Source organism: Lutra lutra, chromosome 18 (genome assembly GCF_902655055.1).
Source record: "Lutra lutra chromosome 18, mLutLut1.2, whole genome shotgun sequence".
In the NCBI taxonomy this organism is placed as follows: domain Eukaryota; kingdom Metazoa; phylum Chordata; class Mammalia; order Carnivora; family Mustelidae; genus Lutra; species Lutra lutra.
Genome location: NC_062295.1, coordinates 5,070,282 through 5,097,081, shown reverse-complemented (window position 1 = coordinate 5,097,081; position 26,800 = coordinate 5,070,282). Strand labels below are relative to the sequence as shown.

Below are 26,800 nucleotides of genomic sequence, written 5' to 3'. Positions count from 1 at the left end.
ACCTTGCCACCTTCTTCCAGACCATCAAAATCTCTCAGCTGCAGCGCTTTGACAGATTCCCAACAGGTCCCCCCATGGGTGGCTCGCTTGCCATCCCCACATGCAGCAGAGTGATCCTTTAGAACGTAAACAGGCCACCATCGCTTCACTGCAAAGAAAGTTTTGATAGTTTTCCAAATTTCCTCTTCAAAATCCAGCACAACATACCCTACAGGAGGCAAAATAATGCACCTCATCCCACTTCTGCCCCACAAAGGTGTCCATATCCTGACTCCTGGAACCTGCGAATATTTTATGCTCCCTGGCAAAGGGGATTAAGGTTACAGATGGAATTAAGGTTACTAATCAGCTGACTTTAAGATAAGGAGGTGATTCTGGAATTATCTAGGTAAGTTCAGTATAATTACAAGAACCCTTAAAAGTGGAAGAGAGAAGCAAAAGAATCACTGTTGGAGTCATCTGATGTAAAAGAGACTCAACCCACCGTTGCTGGCTTTAGGGAAGGAATAGGGCCAGGAACCAAAGAATGCAGGCAACCTTTAAGCAGCTAGAACACGGCCTGAATGACACCTTGATTTTAAACCAGTGAGACCCTGTTAATAGTCCTGACCTCCAGAACGGTAAGATACTAAATGTGTGTTGTCTGACAAGTCACTGGGTTTTTGGTAATTTGTGATATCAGCACTAGAAAGCTAATTCATGTCCCCCCTAAAAAGCCCTAGAAAAGGTGGACATTCATCAGTGGCAGCTTCATTTTGTACCACTTTCTGTCTATCCGTTGCCTTTTTTCCTTCTGGATTTTCTCACGCAGGTGCTGCCATACATCCCCCAAACATGCTTTTCCTTCTTCCTTGAATGTTCCCATTTCCTGTTTGCTCCTGCTCCTAAGTTAGGCCACGGGTGAGTGATGCTGGACTTTTCCACAACTCCTGTCCTTACCAATTCCTCAGTGAGGATAACTGAATATCTCTTCATTTGTGATCCTTTAGCACCAAAACATTCATCACACTTGTTAGCACTTCTTTGCGTCCAAAGTAATCAAATCGCCCAAAATTGCCTGGCTTTAGAATGGAACCCCCACCTCTCAAGAAACCCTCATCTTGGGAAACTTGGGATATCTGGCCATCCTATCAAGTCGGCCGTCAAAAAACACAGGACCAGGCACAGAAACAGCAGTCAAAAAAACACTGATGAATAAATTCATTTAATTTTTCCACAGTCTTTTTCTGCATGCACATACATCTCTGGTCATATCCCCTTCCACACCTCACCCTTTTATCTAATCATATAACTTCATCCCAGGCTACTGCATAAGTGGGTATTACCCCATTCTATGACTATACCAGTCTCTTACAGCTAGGGCCCCACACATCATCCTTTCTGATTGATCTTCCTTCTTCCTCCTGTTAAGTTATGAGAATGAGTTCTTGACTCAGTCACTCAATGAAGAAAATCTTTATTGTGTACCTGTTTCAAAAGCAAACATTAAATTCTCTCTGATAAATTTCTATAGGGTTTGAAATATTCTGTGCTCTCAAAAATAAACAAATGATAGTAACGGTCACCGTTTTTGAAAAGTTGGTGAAAAGTTGATTCTTTGGAGAAGAATTAATTCTTTCAGGTCTCTTGGTGCTATTTTCATGTTTAAAAAGAGGAATAAGGGGGGCGCCTGGGTGGCTCAGTGGGTTGGGCCGCTGCCTTCGGCTCGGGTCATGATCCCAGGTCCTGGGTTCGAGCCCCGCATCAGGCTTTCTGCTCGGCGGGGAGCCTGCTTCCTCCTCTCTCTCTGCCTGCCTCTCTGCTTACTTGTGATTTCTCTCTGTCAAATAAATAAATAAAATCTTAAAAAAAAAAAAAAAAAAAGAGGAATAAGGGGCGCCTGGGTGGCTCAGTGGTTAAAGCCTCTGCCTTCGGCTCAGGTCGTGATCCCAGGGTCCTCGGATCGAGTCCCGCATTGGGCTCTCTGCTCAGCAGGGAGCCTGCCTCCTCCTCCTCTCTCTCTGCCTGCCTCTCTGCCTACTTGTGATCTGTCAAATAAATTAAAAAAAAAAAAAAAAGAAAAAGAAAAAGAGGAATAAAATTGGTAGTACATAGCTAGGTATCATCTATTGGGAATTTTTAACCTTTGAAGTATTCTTTATAATAAGCAGGAACTTAGATTTCATCTATGACCAAGTTTAACAAAATGTTTTGGTCCTAACATTCAATTGTATGAGAATTACTCTTTGCTTTATTTGTATGAGGCTATAGTTTTCAAACATTAATATTAACAAAAATCATGTTATATACCTGTTAAAAATTCAGATTCTTACCTAGGCACACCCCTGGGTTTTTTGTTTTGGGATCTATAAATTGATTTTCTAATAAACAGTTTCAGGAAGTGCTATGGATAGTGCCTTAATAACTTTAAAGGGCAGTAAGTTGTAAAGCAGTAATATGGTAGAAAAAATAGGTAATTTTGATATAATTCCTTTAAATATTTATAGTTATTCAAACACTAACTTAAAAAGAAATATACAGCCCTATGATTATTACAGTATTATTTACAATAGCCAAGATATGGAAGTAACGTAGGTGTCCAACAACAGATGAATGGATAAGGACGATATGGTATGTCTATATAGATGTAGACATTATAAATACACACGCACTTACACACACACAGAGGAATATTATGCAGCCATTAGAAAGGATGAGATCTTGTCATCTGCGACAACACTGATGGACCTTGAGGATTTTATGCTAAGTGAAATAAATCAAAGAAAGACAAATACCACATCATTATGTGGAATCTAAAAAACAACACAAATGAATAAGCAAACAAACAAAAAGCAGAATCAGACCCGTAAATACAGAGAACAAACTGATGGTTGACAGAAGGAAGGGGTATGGAGGGATGGGCAAAATGGGTGAAGGGAAGCACAATACACAGGCTTCCACTCATGGAATGAATACATCATGGGAACAAAAGGTACAGCATAAGGGGGCGCCTGGGTGGCTCAGTTGTTAAGTGTCTGCCTTCGGCTCAGGTCATGATCCCGGGGTCCTGGGATCAAGCCCCGCATCGGACTCTCTGCTCGGCGGGGAGCCTGCTTCCTCCTCTTTCTCTCTCTGCCTGCCTCTCTGCCTGCTTGTGATCTCTGTCTGTCAAATAAATAAAGTCTTAAAAAAAAAAAAGGTACAGCATAAGGAATATAGTCAATGATACTCTAACAGTGTTGTATGGGGATAGTTGGTAGCTACACTTACAGTGAGCACAGAATAAAGTACAGAGATGCTGAATCTCTATGTTCTGCACCTGAAATGTAACATTGTATGTCAACTACACACAAAAAAGAATTCTTTTAAAGCTTATAATGATGGAACATAAAGAAAGCATGCACAAGTTTGTGTATTGGAGTAGGAAGGCATTCAAATAGGGGTTGGGGTAATAAAGTATTCATGAAATAGTATGTTTCATGGCAAATGAAGAACTCTTATTATTGTCACTGCTCGATAATATTACCCTAAGGTGTCTGATATGTGGAAGATATACTTCCTGGATAAAAATGTCTAGTGTTGCCCATACCTCACAGCAAAACAAAACAAACAACAACAACAAAAAACAAAGTGTGAGAATCAAACTCTTTATTTTCCTGACCTTTTATGAACATGTTTCCCACTTAGGGAGTTGGCATGAACTGGGACTGACATAAGTGCTAGTTGCCTTCCTGATACGTACTAGCAGGTACCCAAGAAATGCTGGCTCCCCATGAAGACATAAAGGATATCCCTGTAGGGATACTCAAAAAGAGAGAGGTTTCCTCTCAATGCAGAACTTTCTCTATGGTGCTATCTACTATTGTTATTTGGAAACACTTTTCACAGAGATGGTTTTGCAAAGAAACATGGTACCAAATGATTACTTAGTCCTTCCTAAGACATTTATTAGAGAAAAAATAGAAACAATGAGTGGCACTGGCTGCTTTATAGCATGTGTCCCTTTAGCCCACATGTCTGCTTCTGCTTGGTGGCATATAGGAAAGCGGTATCTGCTTATAGACTTACATCAGAATCACTTGTTTTCACCAACTCATATACCTCAACTTCTTTATGATCCCAACTCTCTTGGCCCACAACACATATAGATATGTTCGTTCCATCATTTGCTCACATTTGGGGTTTGCCTCAGGTTGGGTCACCCTGGTACAATCTTGGCTTTTCACAAAAATGGCAGTAATTCATATCCCTCACCCCAAATTCACTTCTCAGAAACCATTCCTATGGGGAAGGCAGAATACAGACAAGACTTGGCATTACCATCTTGAGTCCAAATGCATCACTAAAGGATAAAGAAGGCCATCAGATGTCATAGGGTCATCCTTCTTTGGTATTTTGGAGAGAAAGAGAAAGGGGGATCAATGTTCCAGAGGGTGCATTTCTTGAGAAATGTACAAGTTCATAACATATATAAATGTAAAGCACTTCTAGAATATCCCCATGGAAAGAAATTGTTGAATAATAAGAAATGCTCTAAACTTCAGGTTTCAAAAAATGGGAGAGATTGAAAAATGCTCTTTTCGATGAAATTTTAAGGTCCTTTAGGATAAGGATTTTATTGTAGGCTGCCTTTCTTCATAAAAGAAAATGGGAACAGGGATTTGCACATAGCAGACTTTCAATAAATGATATTTATTGAATCTGATATTTATCAAATGTGATATAACTGACTAGGCTCCAAGCAACTTTGAAATAACTCATTATAGATCATTTTCACTCAGGGGCTAGAGGATTTCTGTGTCCTGTCTGACTTTCTCTTGTAGCTATATATCTGATCTTACATATATTGCTACCTTATATTTGCATGGTATGTTCTGTTATGAACACTGTTGTCTCACGTACCATGACATTTTATTTTCACACCAGCTCTTCAAAGAATCTCCGGGCTTCCACAGCTGAGAAGACTGAGGCTAGGGGAACTATGAGTTTTGCAAAGACCCCACAGATAGTGTATGATGAGGTAAGAGCTAGACAGCTTGTTTTGGGCTCAACTCCAGCCCTCCAGTGGTAAGGAGCCCAGTCCTCTGTAAGGCATGTCATGATGCACCAGCTCTTCCAATTCTGTTCTAAACATCTAATCTAGCTCTCCCACCTACTACATGGGGATCTTGAATTCTCTGAACCATGATGTGCTCATACTCAAATAGGACTAAGGCTAGAAACAGCTACAGAACCTTCTGATTTGTTGATCCATTTAACAGATGAGAAATCCAAAGCGCAGAAGGTTAAGAGGCTTCCAGCTATCAGGGGCTAATTCAAAGATGAGGGCTGGATTCTATGTTCATCAGCAACTCTCCCCTGGCTCACTGCTTCTCCCACCCACCACGTACGCTTACTGTGCACCTGGGAAGCCAAACAATGCCCATGTAGTAAGGATAGATACAGAAAATACTGCCAGGCGGTTAACATACTTTTATGACATGTTTTTCAATTTTATTTATTTATTTTCATTTGTACTACATTTTCACTATGATTAATAGGGTTTGTTAAGGAAATGCCACTCTCCCTGGGTGCATTTACCAACAGCACAGCTCTACAATTTCCTCCCTCTGTTGGCTCTCTTCTCTGATAAAGCATCTGCTTAGAGAGATGCATGAAGCAGCACAGAGTGCCAAAGTCTTCCACCTGGGGCCCATACAAATTCAAAAATGAGAAAACCAACCTCAAAGCCATTGTATTCCATTCTGAGTCAACTTTTCCTGAAATTAATGGAACCACGTCTCCCAGTCTGTCCTGTGTGTTTAACAGTGTAATCTGTAGCAGAATCCAATAGCCTAAATTGATTAAACCCTATCACATAGTATTCCCTAAGCAATTTTTCTTGCAATTAAACCACTGTGTTGAAAAAGAATTTGGTTAGAAATACTAATGGGTATCCCCAACTGAACTGTAACCTTACTCCTGAGACTCTAGGATGGCACTGCTCCCTCTTGACTGACAGTAATGTGAAATGAAATCATCTTAATATTTATTCACCACATCAAGTAGATAAGTCTCCAGAAGCAAACAGCTCCCCCTCTCTGACCACAAGGGAAAAATGCTCTCCTGTCTAGGGTAGAATGGTAAGACCTGGCACATGTGCCACCACTCTCCTGTTCCTATACCCCTGGAAGACATTGCTAATCAATCATACCACTTTCCTGCTGAGCTCAGATGCATTCTTCTCCACAAAACTACAGGGAGCCTTTACTAATCAGAACTAGCAAGCAAGAAGAAATATATTTGCCTGCCCTCTGTCTAGATAAAAGAGTTTTACTTTACTGAGCCTAGACACAAAATTCCCTATGACCCAATCCATACATCCAGATTTGAGGGTACCTAATCCCATGGGATACTGAATCTTATTAATCACTATATAATAACCATTCTGGCATCTTCAGTTGACTTTTAATAAAACTACTTTTCTCAAGTGAACGAAAAGTTGACCTTCTCTTCTTCAGCACCACTAGCCAATAGTTCTCAAGAACCCCATAGTAATACTTGGATCTCCTCTCCAAGTTCTTATTTCCTTCTTTAATCAAGGCAAGTGTATTCAGCTGGTAAGACCTATCTCTAGAAAAATCCTTCTGAGTCTAACCATTCCATCTCCTATTTGCCCACTCCAAAAATAAAGTAATTTTAATTCATTTTAATTGTCCTAAAGCCCTCAGGGCATATAGTAGTTATGTCCTTTCTAAGAGTTAGCATAAGGTGGTTTTCTTTTACTTCTCCAGCAAGTGAGGAAGTAGAAAATCCTCTAGTGATAGGAAAAATCACTTTTCTATTAACTGATAAATAATAAAACTGAAAGATGACAGATAGTATTATTTTAGAAACTACGGGTTTCTAAGCATTCATTTATATACTTTAAAAACCAAGTTATAACATACGAGATATAAATTAAAACACATGTCACCTATTTTAAACTCAATGGAACTGTTAAATACCAAAATTCACACGAATGCATTTCAAAAATCTTACTGGTTTTATTCAACAGTTCGTGAATGGGGCAGCACCCAATGTAGCAGATAGAAAGGAGTTCTGAGGAGCTGTAAAGTGAAAGACTTTTACAGGCTGAAAGAAGGAACGGGAAGAAGAAAGTTATAGGAAGCAAAGAAGTGAGTGGTTATATCAAGGTTACTTTTCTTTAGGAGATGGCAGGATCTATCAGGCAGAAGACCTAACCAGTGCTACTCAGGTAATTTCCAATTAACTGGCTTAAGATTCCACTTCTGGCAGAGCTAAGCTGTAATTAAGTCAAGTCTCAGTTTGGTGAGGTGGGGGTTAGCATAAGTAGCTCTATTTGGAGGCCTGCTGTCTTGTTTTTAACACAGTATACCAAAAAATATCTGTACCCATTTTTAAATTTTTTTAAATTATAGTTTTAAGACCTTCCAGATGGGTAGAAATGCCTAGATCGTGAAAAGGACTCCAAAAAATCAAGAACAAAAAAACTAATGAAAAATCAGATAAATGATACAGAAGACTGTGAGACACTAAAGAAGTTACAATGTTAAAGACAGATTGAAAAGAAGACCGTAAATAAAAAACAGACTACAAATGGGGAAACCTCAGGACTAAAAAAATAGAAGTACTGGATATAAACCACAGCTTTCAACAACCTACAAAAACATACCATAGAAAAGAGATGTTAGAACCTTGAGAATACCAATACCTAATGGAGTGCATTTTCTGTACCACCCTTCCTGCCCAATACCACCAATGCAGCCCTGAGAAACCCTGACCAGCATCCATGTGTGTGTGTGTACCTACGTGTGCATGTGCATGTATGAAGACATAAAGGCACTCTGTGCTGTGAAACAGATATTTAAATAAAAGAGAGAACTAATGTTCAGAGAGGTTAAATGAATTAACCATAGTCACAGAGCCACTCAAGTGTCTTATAGTCAATGTTATTCCTGCCATCCCTAACAGTGTTGCCTACTAAGATAGCTTACAATTGTTACTCAACCTTTCCAATATATGCTTGAAGCATTCATATGTTCTGAAATCTTGACTCCCCATGGAGAGCGTAAAGCCTTATTTATGTCTTCCAATTATTTTTCCCCTTTAGTTTGGCTAAAATGCCTCACACAGTGACAGGTACATAATAAGCACTCAGCAAATATACGTTGATTGAATTTAGCTCTTTCTGCCTTACATGTTGCCACAAAAGTCTCTTAATATTGCTTTCATTTTCATAGCCATTGATTCAATTATTCTTCCTCAAATCTTCAATGAAGCAGGCCACCCCACTCCCAGGCGTCCACATATAGGTAGTGTCTTCATTCACCTTCCATTTACATCGAACTAAACTAATTATTTTCCTGCTACCTCACACCCCATTGGTGTTACACCAACCACTGAGACGGCCCTATCTCCTGCAGGCATCACTCGTATCTTTTCAGCAGCCTGTTGTAACACGGTGACAGAACTATTAAGAATGTCAGCCTTCAATGCATGAAGAACTTATATAAAGCCAACGGTGTCATCCAAGGTAAAACTGGTGACAGAGGCAAAGGGAAATGCAGAAGCCAACAGGACTGCCTCCAAGCAAACTTTAATAGGGGAAGAAGAAACAATTTATCCATTCTTGGGATAAAAAAGGCAATAATTTTTTTAAAGATTTTATTTATTTATTTGACAGACAGAGATCACAAGTAGGCAGAGAGGCAGGTAGAGAGAGAGGAAGAAGCAGGCTCCCCTCTGAGCAAAGAGCCCGATGCGGGACTCGATCCCAGGACCCTGAGATCATGACCTGAGCCGAAGGCAGAGGCTTAACCCACTGAGCCACCCAGGCGTCCCTGGTTTGTTTCTTTTTTAAAAAAAATTTTCTTTCTTGGGGGGTACCTGGGTGGCTCAATGGGTTAAACCTCTTCCTTCAGCTCAGGTCATGATCCCAGGGTTCTGGGATCAAGCCCCGTGTCAGGCTCTCTGCTCAGCGGGGAGCCTGCTTCCCTTCCCCTCTCTCTCTGCCTGCCTCTCTGCCTACTTGTGATCTCTATCGAATGAATAAATAAAATCTTAAAAAAAAATAAAAAATTTAAAAAAAGAAAGAAACAAACAAAAAAACCAACCTTCATGATTTCTACGGGGCTTAGAATACATTGGTGATGGATAATGATGCACTAAAGAATTGAGCCAATGGCTGGATTTTATGCGATATTGAGTAGATGAGGAGGACGATGATGATGGATAGATGGAAGAAGGGAAGGAAGGTGGGAAGGAAGGAAAGAAGGGAAGGGAATGGAGGGGAAGAGGGAGGATGGATGGATGGGTGGATGAACAGACAGACAGATAGGATCCTTGAATTTTTTTTCCACTCCCCATGGTCACAACACCATTCTAAGCCAATGCCATTCCTCCATCCCAGACTATTTCAGTACAGCTCTTAATTATTCTCCTTGTTTCCACTTGGCCTTCACCTAAGCCTTCTTCAGCATTATAGCCATAGTAATACTTTTCAAAACAGAAGAAGGATCATGTTTGTTTGTTTGTTTGTTTGTTTTCAGATCCTCTGGTGGATGCCCATGGCAGTTACCATAAAATCTGAAACCTGAAATTGATGAATCTCTCTCCCCTGTCTGCTCTTTCAACACCATTCCAGCACTCTGTTCCAACCACACCTTCTTTGACTTCCTCAAAAGCCCCAAAAATGTCTTGCCACAGCCCAGAGACTTTTCCCTAGAATGTGTCAACTTAAATATCAATTCTGTGATCTCCCAAATTAAATTACTGTACTCTCTGCACAGACTCCCATCACATGCTTGGCGTTTATCTTACAGGACTCACGACTGTTTATAATTACACACTTATTTATGTAATTGTTTGTCAGAGAATTTAAGCCTGTGGGTTCAGGAAACTCGCTTGTCTTGTTTCTCACCGTGTCCGCAGCAGCTAGTACCACGCCTCGCAAAGAAGAGCACTTGATGGGTATTTGTTGAGTTAACGAAAGAAAGGCTCCAGTCACCTGCTTGATACAGTGAGAGAGCAATTCCTACAGAAGAGAGATGAGGAAGAGTATCCCAGGAAGGTTGGGCCAGCTCTGATTCCTCACCTCTGACCACATCCCTCATCAAAACTCTCACAGGGGCAAAAGAAGGCTTGACACGTACCATCAGTGACTTTGAGCACAGCACAGTGAGGGTTCCTCAGGGGGATGCAAAGAAGCACAAGGTTTCTCAGGAGCTCTGTGCAGGTATGGCACCTGCAGGCCCTTCAAACATGTTTGCAAAATCAGCTTTAGAAAAGAAGCCGGCAACCTGTATCAGCCACCACCACGCAGTGGTAGGACCACGTGTTCTGAATAATAAAGCCCTTTTTACTTTAGACTGAAACAGTTGCAATCCTTTAATACCTCATTCCCATAATTCTGTATTAAAATATTTATTAAAATCAATATATGAAAATTCATATATATATAATGCACACCTATATGTGTACATACACATACACATATATATATAAATCTCAAAGGCAAAATTCAGTTCTTGCTTGCTAGTTCTTCACCTTTGTTTTGCTTTGTCTCATTTTTTTTCTCAGAATGAAACTTCAGATGCAACCCAGTTAAAACCTTGATGGAGTGTCAAACCACCATGAGGCTAGAGGCATGTTGGGCATCAGAAAAGCTCCGGGTTGCGACTCTCCGTGGCTCTCTATTTTGCCTGTACTAACAAGAGTCCTTTTTGATGCACAGTCCCTGATAACCACCGAGAATGTTTCAGTTTCCACATTCACAGCGCCCTGTACTTGATGTTCTCATTCTTTCTTTGCTTAGAGAAGAGAAAGAGGAATGAGAGCCCTGTAGGAGAATTGTTTCTCTTTATTTATACCAGTCATCACTTCATCTACTTTTTTAAAGAAGTAAAGTTATAAATAGAACCTAGACATTAGCTGAGATCTTTATACACTGCCATCCTCAAATCCCCGTGAAGCCAAAATTACTTGCCACGATTTCCTTAATGAAATGTACAGTCCCATTGGCACTTGGGACCCAGGGCCATGCAGACAGAAAGAGGTCAGTGCAGCGGTCAAAGGTGTGGGCTCAACAGCTGAAACCCAGCTACACCTGTTGCAAGTCATCGGACTCTTGAGCAGTCCAAGCAGGGGTCAGTTTTCTCATCTGTAAAACAGCAGTAATTAGCAAGACCTATCTCACTAGGTCACTGTGAGTATAAGAGGAGGGAATGCATGCAAAAATGCTTAGTCCACCGCTGGCCCAGGAGCAGATTTCCAACACATTAGGTGTTTATCTTCGGAACCGCTGAGGGCAACATCCGGTTTCCGATGCATGGACTTGGGCCGGAACTCAGCACTTCACAGAATTTCCATTAAAACTCACTCCCGAGGGGCGCCTAGGTGGTTCAGTGGGTTAAGCCGCTGCCTTCGGCTCGGGTCATGATCTCAGGGTCCTGGGATCGAGTCCCACATCGGGCTCTCTGCTCAGCAAGAAGCCTGCTTCCCTCTCTCTCTCTCTCTCTCTCTGCCTTCCTCTCCGTCTACTTGTGATCTCTCTCTGTCAAATAAATAAATAAAATCTTTAAAAAAATTTTTTTTAAGAAAACTCACTCCGAAAACACCTCACTTTTTGAAGACAGAGGTTAGTTTTATTCTTGGGTGGTATGGGGATGCGGCAGAAGGGGGGAGGGATTAAGTTTACGACAAACCAAAGGGCTTCAAATCAGACTTTAGTAACAGCTCCTGATTCCTCCGGGCTCCTCCCTGCACACAGGATTGCTTTCGCACCCACTTCGGACTGGATCCTTCCGCTCACTCCCTCTCCTTTCTTCTTCCACATCAGAAAGAAGCACTACAAGGTCTTTTCTATCGAAAACAGATTACTACTTTTGCTACTAGCTTTTGCTGAGTGGATCACCGCCCCTTATGCTCTCGGGGTTCCATTTGCCACCCCAAAAGGCTTTCCCCCCAAAAGAACCCTCTCCCTGCAAAACGGAGAATTTATTTAATCCTCACAAGAAACTTGTGGGTGGCCATTGTCATTCTCATGACAGAAGAGGAAATTGGGGCTGGGAAAGGTTAAGTAACTTTCCCAGGTTTGCAGAAGTGGTAAACAGAGAGCCAAGATTTGAATCTCCATTTGTTTGTCTTAACATCTTGTGCTTTTTCCACTAAGATCACAGCTTCCTTTATTGGAATCTCAATGAACTATTGGCTGTGACCCATTGGGTTTATTGAGCACACAACCCAAAGACTCCCAGCGTATTTGTCTTAGCAATGCACAACTTTTGTGAACTTCTGCCAACAAAAGTTTGTGTGCATTGTAATGAACAGCCCATAAAGCTAGTCAGAGAGTACAATGTAGTTTTATACCTGAATTTATGGATATAGCAAGTATACATAAGAATAGAGCCATCAAACCCCTGGTTTCCAACCTCTCGAATCTCTAGTCAAGAAATAGCATCAAAGAGAGAGATTCTTGAATTCCACTAGTCTCAGAAATAAAGCCTTATCCCAGAATCCATGGATTCTCAAGCTCATTCTTCCTTAAAGCTTTAACATGTCACAGAGCAGTGGGTTGTTTTCTAATCTGGATTCTCCCTCTATTCTGTGGGTTTCTTGAAGGTAAAGATCCTATCTGACTCATATTTCCAACCCCATATAATCTGAATCCTCATTCTAGGCAATTAAATCACAGGCAGCTAAGAGTAGAAAGCCCAAAAGACAATATACTGGCTATAAATTAGCACAATCCATTTCAAAAGGTGATTTAGTGATATGCATCCAAAGTCATAAAGATACTGATTTCCTTTGACTGTACAATTCCTCTCAGCGGTATTTACCCTTAGGAAGTTACTCCAGGGAAGAAAACTCTAGAGATCCTGAGTGATTAACTCTGGCAAAAATGGTGTTAGTGAAAAGAGCAGAGAGCTCCTAGATATTCCATAGTAAAGGAATAAAACATCACCCTGATGATACATTGTGTAACCCTTAAGATTATGATCATAGGGAGTGCCAGAGCAAGATCAAAAACACAAAAAAGCTCAAGCTAAAACTAAAGGAAAAAATTACAACACCAAACCACAAGCCCATGGTGACCATGGCTTTGGAGCACATATCTGGAGATGGATTACATGGAAATGTGGGAAATTAAACCAGCTTCATGGCACGGGTGCAGGCTAGAACGTTCCCGGCACAGGTAAACCTTGTTTCCTCAGTGTCTTTAGAGGAGAGCCTAGATTCTATTCTGAAATGAAAGGCAGGCCCTTGGAGCAGAGCCCTGGGTGAGAGAGCACAGCTTTGCATGCAAGACATGGAGATTCACCTTCCTGGAGCCAGACCCACACCGGCTGTAGTGTGTGATTACGCTCTCAGACCATCTGCTCAGGGGCTGTGAAGGCAGCCATGTGTCCTCCTGCTTGGATGCCAGGAGGACACTGATCACTAGTCAATCTGCTTGAAATTGCCTCCGATGATTAGTGTGTAATGACTCAGGTAGGTCATGGCCAGGGACGTTTCTGTTATTAATGCATTAGCAGCTGCAAATGGGCATTGATTCTGCACAGACTGCAGGTTTATGGACTTGGTGGGGAGAGTCTGGCCCTGTGGAGTGTAAATGGTCATTGATGGGGAAGGAAGCACCCTGCAAGGGCATTGTACTTTGGAGAAGGGTGAGGAAGGCCAGCCAGCTGTGAGAGGAAAAACCTGACCTGAGAATACGGAAAAGAAGAATTTACATGGAACAGGGCCAACTCTTGGCTCTCTCCCATATTTGAGACAGATCCACTCATATCCTTGCAGTCGGACCCCAACATATATTCCTGTCTATGACTGGCTAGTCCATGATAACTGAGACAATTCGGATTATTTTATTTACTTTAAATTTTATTTTACAGTTTTACCATAAATGAAGGGCCCCTTTCATTGTAACATCCCTACCACTCTGGAAAAAATCCAACATCATTTATCCAAAGCTAATTGTAAGTGAATGAATGAATGATAACATTACCAGGGTAAGAACATTGACTTACATATCAATGTCACGGCACTCTGAGCTGGAATATACCACAGTACAGTTTTTCAAGATAATTGATCCTTCTTAAATAGAGAGACTGAGGTCCAACGAGTGATCCGCCTCACCAGTGATCACGCACACACGGGCCACCCAGTAGAAGGGACTACTTCTCCGTTATGTAATTGTTCTGAGTAACAATACTTATCATTGTTACCATTTATTTATCTCCAACTGTATGCTTGGCACAAAGTTGGGGTTCACACCTTCTGAGGTAAGAATTCTCACCTTTGGATACAGTTGCCCGAACTCAAAAGAAACTAGCCACATGTTTGTTTGTTTGTTTGTTTTAAATATATTCTGGGGCGCCTGGGTGGCTCAGTGGGTTAAGCCTCTGCCTTCGGCTCAGGTCATGATCTCAGGGTCCTGGGATCGAGGCCCGCATCGGGCTCTCTGCTCAGCGGGGAGCCTGCTTTCTCCTCTCTCTCTCTATGCCTGCCTTTCTGCATACTTGTGATCTCTCTCTCTGTTTCAAATAAATAAATAAAATCTTTTAAAAAAATAAATAAATAAATAAATATATTCTGGTTGGGGCACCTGGGTGGCTCAGTGGGTTAAGCCGCTGCCTTCGGCTCGGGTCATGATCTCAGAGTCCTGAGATCGAGCCCCGCATCGGGCTCTCTGCTCAGCAGGGAGCTTGCTTCCTCCTCTCTCTGCCTGCCTCTCTGCCTGCTTGTGATCTCTCTGTCAAATAAATAAATAAAATCTTAAAAATAAAGAAAGAAAGAAAGAAAGAAAGAAAGAAAGAAAGAAAGAAAGAAAGAAAGTAAGTCTGGCTGACAGCCCTCGGAGAAAGTTTATCTTCTCAAAAGAAATCTGCAGCCTCCTCCATTTGGAAAAACCAAATTCCTTGTTTCTGTGACTTATGAAGCAGCCATTCTTTTTGTGTTTGTCATTTGCAATTTGCAGCCATTGCACAGGTTCACCAATATCTCAAATAAACAAGCTCACATTACAATGCAGAGTAGAAACAGCAAGTAGATCTCATCTTTAGCTTCAGTGAAAAGATTTAGCAGAAACCCCAAGTCATTGTTTTTCTTAGCTCATTCGACTGGTAACTAATGAATAATTGGGATGAAAAGAATGATTTCACCTCTCAGGTGCTCCAGTAGAAGAGGCTGCAGGTGAAACCTGCCTTCATTTCCTCTAATTCTATAATGCAACCATGGGTGTGGACCAAACTGTATCAATACCAGTTATTAACAGAGCAAACAGAAAGTGGCCTATCAGTACTGTACTAGTCCCAGACCTACGTAGCATATTCATTTTCTTGTCCAGAAGACAATGAGTCCAATTTTGCCCACAGCTGGGGGGTGGGAAGAGCCACCGTTGGTCATAACTCAGCACCCTCTACCTTGCTGAGGCAATGATGCTTCCCTTCAACCTTTTCTTCTGTGGCCTTGTTTCTTTCTTGTTTATTCACTGAATTCCAAGACAGAAGGGGTCTTAGTTGCAGACTATTCTAGTTTAGCTCCTTATTATTGTTATTATTTAATGAAAAAAAAATTAAGTCAGATTGGTCACTCTGTCAAGAATCACGTGGTCAATTCACAGAGCCTGGACATGAGCCTAACTCTCTTGGTTTTTCAAAGACTGATCTAGATGGGAGGTATGGCAAGGGAGTGCTAGGAGGGGTTATGGATTACAAAAGAATGGTTTCAGACAGGGTTATCATCATTCAAAGAAGTAAGCCACACAACTCAATAATTCACTCCATACATATTTATACATATACACATATATGTGTGTATACATATACATACATATATACACATATATGTGTATGTGTCTATATATGCACTTCCCACTTCTGTGGCATTGGGGATAGAGCAGCAAGCAAGACATGTCTTCAGAGACCCTCTAGTCCAGTGGAAGAAGCAGATATGCATAAGACATAAATACGATAATTAGAGCACGTGAGGAGTGCTATGGAAGATTTAAACTGGGTGAAATGATGGGGAATAATGAGGCGGGTAGTGGGGTGCCACTTGAGGCTTGTCTCTTTGTTATCCACAGTCCTGAAATGCTACAGTCATACACACCTTCCCTGTAACTTTCATTCTTTTTTGTCCCTCTGTTCAACAATAAGGGAACAAAAGAAAATGTTCTTTTTTAACTTATCTGCCTATAGTCTCTGATGCTTCACAGTCTTGTATAGTCAGTAAGTCAGAAAGAGCCCCCCCACCCCCGAGCTCCTATTTCCAGTCTAGAAGGGGAATTAGGGAGAGCAGGAGGGATTTCACAGAGCTTGCTACGCAGCAGCTTGAGAGAGATAAGAGATACACAGATGGCATGTGTGAACACGGATGCCTGGTGGTGGGTGGTGGGTGGCGGGTGGTCAAGTGTCAGAGCACATGGGAAGGTCAAATGAGGCCATCATTTTATGTGTCCTCTACCGTGAGACTCTAAATCAAATGGCATGAAACACACCCTAGGCCTGGCCGTCATTTAAATTAATGCTCTTATGTTGCTCCCACTCTGGCTCCCCCTCCCTCCGGTATTCATCAGATGGCTGACCTCTCCCATTTTTAGCCAATCTGCTGACTTTTAACTCCAGAGAACTCCAAGTCCCTCAAGACAATCATTGCTCTTTCTCTTTCTATTCACCTTATACTGTTCTACTCTTTGCCTGCTCCACAGAGTCCAGATTCTAAAAATACTATCACAGGGTCAAACTTCTACACTGAAAATGGGCTTAGTATTTTCTTTATCCTACAAGGAGAATCAAGGAATTAAAGTACACATTTCATCAAGAGAGTCTTAACAGAGATATATACCGGAGTGTGTACTACGAATAAGGAAGGGTTGCTCCTGCTGTTAGGACCGCAGGCAACAAATTTTGGAGTCAGGAAGTAAATGCACTTGGGAGTCAAGAGATCAACATGTTTGATTAGAAGACAAGGTTTCTAGACATTCTAAGGGAGGCAGTGTTGAAAGAAACTAGCTTACTGAACACGTAACTTCCATGATACTCATGTTTCAGGAACAACATGTAGAATGGAATCCAAGGGATGGTGGCTTTAGGCATTAAAACCACTTAGAAAGACTTCACCACCGTTTGAGGAAGGAGTACCTGGAGTGATATGTCAACAGAGGGAACACAGAAGGGCTTTCGACAGGCCCAGGCCTCACTCCTCTTGTGGTGGTGGATGAAGGTCAAGACACAGTAAGTGGTTACTGAAGCTTGGGATTGGGTTATCCAGGGAGAGAATGGTGTCCAGAGGGAAGTGAACAGGGTGTGGTCTGATTTTAGTGTTAGGCATTTGGAGTCAGAAGTACAGTCAGAAGCAATTGCAGATGTACAGCAACCTTTGCTGCATAGGACACTGGAATTCAGTAATAGATTCGGAGTGTGTTATTCTAGGCCCATCTAGGCCTTGGCAAAGCAGACATCATAGCTTTGAACAAGAATCAGAGTAGTAAGTAGAAGACGAAAGACACCCATCATGGAGATCTAGAACAGTATACTGTCTAATGTCAATTCTGTTTCTCCCACATACGTAACACTCCATCTATCTACCCATCCCCCATCCCTCCATGTGCTCACCTGTCACTATGCCCAGCAAGTGCTCTCTACTGTGACCTCTATCTTCAGTAAAGGCTGTAGATATAATCAGAGGTTATATACTGTCTATTAACCAGAGTATAACAGAGACCAGCCCGTTAGAATGAGCATATGCTGTGGCATTGAAGGATCATTAACTCTTTTGTTCTGGATGAAGGGTTCATGTAGGGGAATAATACGTACGGAATTGCAGGGAAGGAAGATGCTTAAGGGGCTTGGGACAGCAGTGGTTTACCAAACAATGTCTACACTGGTAATACCAGCTGAGTATCAGCCGGGATGCAAGGATGGAAAACTGAATACAGAACTGGCTCCTGTATTCATGGGGCCTCTAGTCCAGAGCTGTCCCATCCGTATGGTAGATTATTGCTACCGTGTGATAATGCTTAAATTTAAATCAACTAAAAATAAACAAAGTAGTAAACTTAGTTTCCTGGTGGCAGCAGCCACATTTGAAGTGCTCAGTGTGGTTACCATACTGGACGGCACAGAGAAAGAATATTCCTATCATGACAGAAAATTGTGCTGGAGAGCACTGGGCAAAAGGAAAAAGCAAACATTAAATTAATTTTTGGTCAATTAATTAATAAATTATAATTCCGGCACAGCATGCCAGGGGAGTATAATCTGATGGGAGACAGAGATCTTAGGAAGGCTTCCATTGGAACTTAAACTTTAAAGTTGTAGGAAATGACTCTGAGGGTGAAGTTCAACCAAGGACCCTACTGCCGTCAGCCTCCTGTAGGTTTCCTCTTGGTCCTAGACACTGACTGAGGTTCACTGCTCCAGCTCTCATCACACGGAAACCATCGAAATCTATTAGGTACACAGAAATTGGGCAGCCGTTCTAAATATCCCCAGTGAGAAGTTTTTCCATTTCTTCCTTCTTTATTTTTTTTTTAAATTATCAGATATCTACACACTGGTATGGAGCAGCAAATTAATAATTTTTTCCTCCTTAGACCACAATCGTAGATATGGAAATACCATATCCAAAGACAAATTAACATGAGCTCCTTACAACACTGTACTAATTATCTCGGGGACCAGAGGCTCCCCTAGGTTAGAAATTTCAGCCCCAATCCAGCGTTGGAACATGGATTCCTTTCTGAGAAGCAGTAATTTGTATCATGTTGAAAAGGTAGAGAGAAAGGTGGGAGGGTCGCACATAATCTGAAAACCCATCCTTGACACCTTCCTCCCTCCATCCCTACCCTGCCTGCTCCAGCACCGCAAAGGCATCTATGAGAAGAGAAGGATACTGATGGAAACGGAAAAAGATAAAGTAACATGCATATTTAACTTTACACCAAATAGATTTGAACAGACTTCCTGCCAAACAGCCCCTCCTTTCCACTTACAGAACCTCGCAGTTTTTAGAAAATGCTGTAGCCTGAACTTCAAAGGCATTGAAAGATAGATGTGGCACGTAGGGAATTAGACACGAAATTTCCTTTATTATTGGGAACAAAAGCTGTAGGTCTAATCTCCTGTGTGATACAAGCTTTCGCTGATCAGGGTTACACTAAGTCACTCTGATGTAGCAAACAGCGAATACACCATCTTTTTTATTTCTTTCTGTCTCCTCCCTCCTCTACCAATCACATATGCAAATTCTGTACCCAAAAGGGGAGTCATGCCATACCACTGAGGGCAAAGAATTCCCTTTGATCAGCCTCTTCCAGGCCTGGAATCCCCCAGCCTCGGATTCTACCTGCCCCTTTATGATATTTGATGCATCAAATTATATTCCACCAATCTCAAAAGTAGGACATGTTAAAAAAATTCTAAAACCTTACAAGGGAAGCTACGTCTTGAAAAAAAAAAAAGTATTCCCTTTAGCCTTTTAAAGTTAGCCTTTTAAAACTTGGATATTTATTATTGAATTATTACAGAGCGATTCATAAAACAAGTTGTTTGGCCACAGAACTACTGCAGAGGAGAGCGAATGTCCGAGACTTTTACAGAGGTACTCGTCTACCAACACCACCCCCTCAAAAGCTAGTGTATGGTAAAAAATAAGAGTCGGGGAAATAGGAGAAAATACTGCTGGCTTCACCAAAAATCAAGTCCTCGCGCACAATGAGAAAGGCAGACGGCGGAAAGTGCTTACTTGCAAAAAACAAATGCAATTTCTGAAACGTACCCCAGCATCCTAAAGTACCAAATTTCTTTTTCTGAGGTAATTTTTATACAGTAGTAATGTATTCTGGCCCAAAATGAATTGTTCTTAAATGCCTCAAGAAATATGTGGTCTCACTAACTGATCTGTTCTGCTTTGCAGGGTCATGCAACTGGGAGAGAGGGATGAGGTTTCTCCTAATGAGAAAAGCTTAGGGAACAAAAGGACAACAAAAGCACATTTCATTTTAACCCCTAGCCAGTAGTGGTAGGGTTAACCCCCTGACACGCACACACATTTCCTGTGTTCCTTGTGGGGGTTCTGCCCAGCAAACCCTCCCCTCACCTCTGAATCCAACGTAGTAGTGCAGAAAAGAAAGACACAGGCAGGCAGCCCAGTGTTTGTGGGAACTTCAGGCCCGCTGAAGAGAGCTTTTCATCTCAAACACGATCAAAGAAATAGATGTATTTATGTAATGAAGGTTCAAAAGTGGTCACACTTACTGAATGCTGAGTCCGATCAAGGAAGCCGTAAGTTCCACTGGCATGAGTTCTTTGAGCAGTGTCCTAGGGAAGAAGAGAGGGGAAGACTTTAGGATGGAGGAAGGTATTGTTCTGTGCCTTTACTTTTTTGTCCTAGTCACATGTGGCTAACTTCTAAAATAGGCTCTTGATACTATGAATTGAACAACGATGATGGTGGTGGTGATGATGATGGTGATGAAAATGATTAAGTCAGTTAAGCGCCTTTGACTGAGGTCATGATCCCAGGGTCCTGGGATCAAGCCTGCATGGAGATCCCTGCTCAGCAGGAAGTCGTCTTCTCCCTTTCCCTCTGCCATTCCCCCTGCTTGTGCTCTCTCTCTCTCTCTCTCTCTATCAAAAAAATAAATAAAAATCCTTTTTAAAAAATCAAGTCTTTCAATATATTTTCATTTAATTCTTTCACACTGCAATAGAAGGTGTTATGATTTTCTCTATTCCAGAAGAGGAAACCAAGGTTCAGACAGCTCAAGTAAGTTGTACAGAATACACATGTAGGTGACAGAGCCTGGATTTGAAGTTGGCAATTGAACATCAAGTTTAGAACCACTCTGCTGAGCTCTTGCCTGACACAGTGAGCTCCATGCCACAGGATGTTTTCAAGGAAGGATGAGAAGCCAATCTTTCAGAGACATTATTGTGGATTTTCCCACATGGAATTAGGTGAAATGAAATAAACTTTAAATATCTTTTCAACTCCAGAACTCCAGGATTCTATAAAGTTCAATCCCATGATGGCCAATATTCAACGTGACTCCATTTTGCAATGAATAAAACTGTGATTTTTAATTAAAATTGTGATTTTAGGTGTCCCATCAAGAATCAGTTTCATAAGCATGGCTATCATCACCCAATCAGAAGGAGGAAGATCCACGTTCACTGATATTTAAATAAACCAAATATCACACAAACTGCAAACAGCCATTATAATCTCATATAATTCGGTGAGTTGGGGGAGAGGTCATAGCCAACCAGAAAGATTTACTAATAGATCTGAAAGAGTTACATGGCACCCTATACTCAAGAGAGTTGATTCTGACCCTTTCACCTTCTGGGAGACACATAAGTAGCAGAAATGGGATTAATTTGCAGCGTTCTAGAATATTGACCTGGGGCTCTATTACTCTTCCCAAGGACTGACACAATGTACAACCAGACTCAACGTAACTCCCAAGTTTCAGAGCTTGCTTATAAACATTACTCACAGATATATGTTTGGAAAATATGTTCCCTTTCTTAGTATCTCAATATGATGGACTTTCTTTTTTAAATCTTCCCATTTGATGAGCTCACTGATATTGGTAACATAGAACATCTGAGAACACTGAGTGGTCTCAAAACACTGGAACAGAGATTTGTATCTGGAGAAGCCTGCGGGTGCACACAGCTATGAAGTAGCGAGGATGGTGGTGACAGCGGTCATTTGTCTGTTCTTCCTTCCTCCCCTTCATTCATTCATCTATCCCATCATCCAAGGCTCTGCTACCTATCAGCTTTGTGACCATGACTGACTCACTTAGCTTTTCTTTGTCTCAACTTCCTAATCTATAAAATGAGAACAAATACACTACCTACCTCAATAGATTGAGGCAAATATTAAATGTTAATATTTGTAAGGCACTTGGCCTTGTGCCTGGCACAAAGTCAGCGCTGTTTAAAAGTTGTTTATTCTTATTATCGAAATATATAGTATATTATTAGTTTCAGGTGTACAACATAGTGATTTGACAATTATATACATTATGAAATGCTCAGCACATTAAATGTAGTTACCACCTGTTACCATACAAAATTATTATGATACCATTGACTACATGCCCTATGATGTAATTTTCATCCCTGTGACTTACTCATTTTATAACTGGAAGTTTGTATAAAAGTTTGATATGGGGGCACCTGGGTGGATCAGTGGTTTGGGCCTCTGCCTTTGGCTCAGGTCATGGTCTCAGGGTCCTGGGATTGAGCCCCGCATCGGACTCTCTGCTCAGCGGGGAGCCTGCTTCCCCCCGCAACCTGCTGCTCTGCCTACTTGTGATCTCTCTCTCTCTGTCAGATTAAAAAAAAATTTTTTTAAAGAAGTTTGTTATAATTTACTAAGTGCTTTTTTACACCAAGCACTGTCCTCTTGATGCCTACAGTCCGTGGCACTCCGGCAGGTTGGGGAAGACATGCCAAGGAAGTGGCAATGGAACTGAACTCTTCATGCTGAGAAGAAGGTAACCACATGAAGTGAAAGAACAGGATTTGGAGAAGGAAGGTAGGAACAGTTAGAAAATGAATAGTCAACGTATGTAATTATCTTCTATAAATTCATAGAATGCCTCAGTTGGAGAATTATCTGTGTGTCCCAATAATGATAAAAATATTAGTGATGATTATAACAGAAAAATACTAGTAGTAATAGTTTTATTGAACCCAAAGTATACCCAGGCTTTGTATCAAAATATGCATACGTCTTCTTATTTATTAAAAATGGCGATAGTTCCTATCCTCAAGTTCAGCCTTCTTAACCCTTGCCCTCCCTCCTCCAGTCCCTTCCTCCTTCCCTTCACACACTCACCAACAGACTCTAGGATCCAGCTAAAATGCATTACTTGAAACACGCATGTCCACCTAAGTCCACCTAAGTGTGACCTGCACTCTGTTGCTTTCACTGACCTGTTCAGCTGGACTGAATTTTTTTCCAGGGGCCCTGGGGTCTGTCACATAGCCTTGCCTCTGAAAAAGAATCATACACTCTAACCTACTGTAGAGTTGGCCTGCTCAGACTGTGAACTCCTAGAGGACAAGGACAATGTTTTATTCAATTTGGTAGCCTCATTGCCTGGCACAGCGCCCAGACACTTAGCAGCGACTCACTACACTGGACAGCACAAGCAGTGATTCCTCATTGACCCAAAGTGGTACAACTCCAAAGAAGGGCACTGAATTTCATTCCAGGGGGAGGTTCTCCCTAAGCCAAATGGCCTTCACTTATGTTCCCATACTTGGTACCCAGATGAAAATGTTAACCTCTCATGCATGTCAGCTTTATGGCCACAACTTTAGATTTGCTTTAAATTCAACCTGTGGTTGAAATGAATTTATAACCACACACCCTTACTGTTAGTAAGAATCAGTCAAATCCTCCAGGTAGATAATTTTATAAAAGCAAACAATAGGGGGGTATCTGGGTGACTCAGTTGGTTAAGCATCCCACTCTTGATTTCTGCTTAAGTCATGGTCTCAGGACTGTGAGATCAAGTCTTGCATTGGGCTCTGCACTGGGCATGGAGCCTGCTTAAGATTCTCTCTTTCCCTCTCCCTTTCCTTCTCTCTCTCTCTCCCTCATAAATGAATGAATGAATGAATGAATGAATGCAAACAAAAGCTGGGAACCACTATTCCAAGTTGAGAACAGAAATGGTCATTAACAATGGCACATTGTCAGACAGTGAGAGAAATCTAAGATACTCTCTAGCATAGAGGAGTTCCAGAGGAGTTGCATATATTAAAACAAAACAAAACAAAAAAACTAAGATTGTCCTGAGTTTGCAATTACTCTTGCAATCTCCCTAAAGAGCAATTTGTGACCAGGGAGAATCCTGGGTCCCAATGGACCTGGGTGGGATTTTCATCGTACCAAGACTATGCCAGAGCCCAAAGGCTGCATGGGAACAAAACGCGAAAGGACATCAGAACAAAGTCAGGCAGACGGAGGTGAAGGATGGCTTTCTGCATTAGCTGCCCTAACCTCTGCTCTCGTCAAACGGACTCACAAAATAGCGTACCAATTACTTCCAAAACACTGGAGTTGATGACCCCTGGGCAGACAGCATGCAGTTTAACTTTCTTGCTTGGGGAACAGGGCTGGCTACTGCAGTGTTTCCACTCCCACAGATGACCACCAACTGCTTTGGGGTTTCCTCACCTGACGACCGCAGTGGGCTGTGGAGATCACCTTCTGGCTCCAGGCTTGCACCTCTCATCCTTCCACAGAGCAGGCACAGCGAACTTTACAGAATGTGACTGTGACTGTACTATTTGATTGATTAAACCCCGCACTGATTCCATTCCGGACCAAGCCTGACATCCTGACAACCTGACTTCCTGCACGCTCTGCTTCTGGCCACAGCTCCAGCTTTACTCACTTATCACCCTCCTCCTGGACCCCCCTCGTGTACCAGCCCTGGGGACCTTCCAGTTCTGGATCGTACTTTACTCGCCACCTGCCACAGGGATGTTGCACATGCTGCATCTTCAGGCTGGGATGCTCTTCACACTGGTGAGCTCCCGCTCATCATGACTTTCTTGTGGAAACCCCTACCACGTGGTCTCCAGAGCCCTTCCTCCATAGCACACATCGCAGCTGTCATGTAACAGTCAGTTACAAGTGATCTGACTGATGTCCGTCTGCTTCCACTATGTTAGCTCCCCGAGGGCCAGGACTACATCTGTCCTGCTCGCCATTTTATTGCCAGCTCTGACCACACTGTTGTGGCTCTAAGGCATTCAATACGTATTTGCCAAAGGAAGGACAGATGGAAGAGAGGAAGGGTGGAAAGAAGGCTTCCTCACCCTGTCACTCACTTAAGACATGCTTTGGGTGACTACACAGCTTTTCTGAGTTATTCGCCTCCCCATACCCCATCTCTGCCTAGGATAGGTACAGAAATCGTGTACTCAGTATACGATCCTGGCTCCATGAGGGCAGTGTTCCATAGGGATGGAACCTCACCTAATCGCAGGTCAATTCTCTCTCGGGAAGTTAGAGGGCAGTCTTGAGTTTTTGCTAGTTTCTAGAACTGAGGACTCAGTAATGATGGGGTCACCATTCTCTGCCAGGTGTTCGGCAAGAAGAAGAGAAGAAGCCAGGCTCTGGAGCAAGAAGAATGCGGCAGAGAAAATAATAGGCAATACTGGAGGGGCCACGGGAGGGAGGTTTCTGGGTGGAGCTGAGACTCACTACTATGGTGTGTAATAAATATCTCCATTTCTTGAGCTACTCTGAATGGGTTTCTGTTACTTGCCAATAGAAGAGCCACATGCGAGATACTGGTCTCAACGGATGGTATATCTCCTGGCTGGGGCATTCTCCACCAGCCCTTCGCACAGATTAGCAAGCTGTGTCTTAATCAGTGATTGTGAGTGGGTGCACGCTCTCCAGCCATAACCAGGGGTCTGAAGGGGCATCAAGCATAGAGTACTGCAGCCAGTACCACATGGGCTTATTACGTGCAATCTGGCAATGATGAGGCATGGAGAAGCCAGTGCTGATCACACCTGGGATGGGAGGAGAGCAAGCCCAAGTGGGGAATACACTGCAGCTTCCTTAGGTTGGAGATAGAGACCCTCCCCAAGGGAATCCAGTGACGCTCAGGCATATAACACAAGGCTGCTGACCAATGCAGGTGGGTGACCGGATCAACCACACTTGGTCATGCAAAGAAATCGTGTGTCCCAAAAAAAAAAAAAAGAAAGAAAGAAATCGTGTGTCCCTAGATCAGCTATGGACCCTAAGGACCCTGAGCTCTAGACTGAGAACCAGTAGGTCATTTTACTGTCAATGCGTGGTTTACTTCCTCGTGAAAGCCCTGGGTTAAAGACCATCTCCACTGTGATTACACATAAATAAACATTCTGTGCAGCAAGGGGATACTTTGAAAGTTGGTTGTCCCACATAATCTTTTCGCATCCTACCCCACCCCTTCAGATGCCTAGTCTCTGTGTTGATTATCCCCAAAATACGCTTTTCTTCCCCTTGTATTTGTTAAATGTAAGTGACTAAGCTGAACAAGAACAAAAGCCAAAGGCCAGTCATTCTAAACAGAAATTGAAAGTCCCAAGCCCTCTCATATCACTAGCCGGTCCCATGCCTAGGATTCTGTTCCTTTTCTGCTCAGTAACCATATGCCTATTTTTCATGTGCCCGGGGAGACCTCACCAGGCACAATGAGGAGCTCCCTCGTCCCCTCTCTTAGAACTGCACACTCACGGACAATGGTCTCTACATCTTTTCTCTCCAATGGGTTTACAGTCCTCAGCACCTTAAAGCCCTAGGCTGGGTTTTATCTTATTTATGAGTGACAGTATTACATGGGTTTTGGACGGAGAATTGGGTTCAAATTAATTCTCTTATTTATTAAGCTATGTAGCTTTGGGCAAGTTGTCCAACCCCTCTGAGCCTCAGTTTTCTTCTCTATCAACTAGGGATAATAATGCCCTCCTCGGAGGGCTGGTGTGAGGACTACACAATGTAATGACCTGGCATTACTACTCAACAACTGTTTTTCATACCAGATATCCAAGAATGATGCCTACTTGGTCAACAACAGTCTTTCCAGTTTAAAAAAAAAAATTTTTTTTAATGTACTTGGCAAAATTTTGCCAAAAGATAAGACTATCCAGAAGACTGTGACCGCAAAGCCCGGGAATACCAGTGGCCAGAAGAGCACCTGACACATGGTAAGAGCTCAGTAAGAATTCCAAAAATAAGGAACTAATGAGGCCTTTCCCTTAATGATGAAATACAATTGTAGCTGCTA

At 42.1% G+C, this 26,800-nt stretch overlaps 1 protein-coding gene across 5 annotated transcripts in view; it reads right to left on the bottom strand.

Annotated features, from left to right (window-relative positions):
- The window catches only part of RBFOX1 (RNA binding fox-1 homolog 1), a 2,072,285-nt gene that overhangs the window by 1,186,973 nt on the left and 858,512 nt on the right, over positions 1 to 26,800 (bottom strand). For all 5 annotated transcript variants that reach the window (XM_047713056.1, XM_047713053.1, XM_047713055.1 and 2 more), the window contains exon 5: positions 20,238 to 20,300. In XM_047713056.1, coding sequence (XP_047569012.1) covers positions 20,238 to 20,300 — 63 coding nt within the window. The remainder of the gene's footprint in view (positions 1 to 20,237; positions 20,301 to 26,800) is intronic.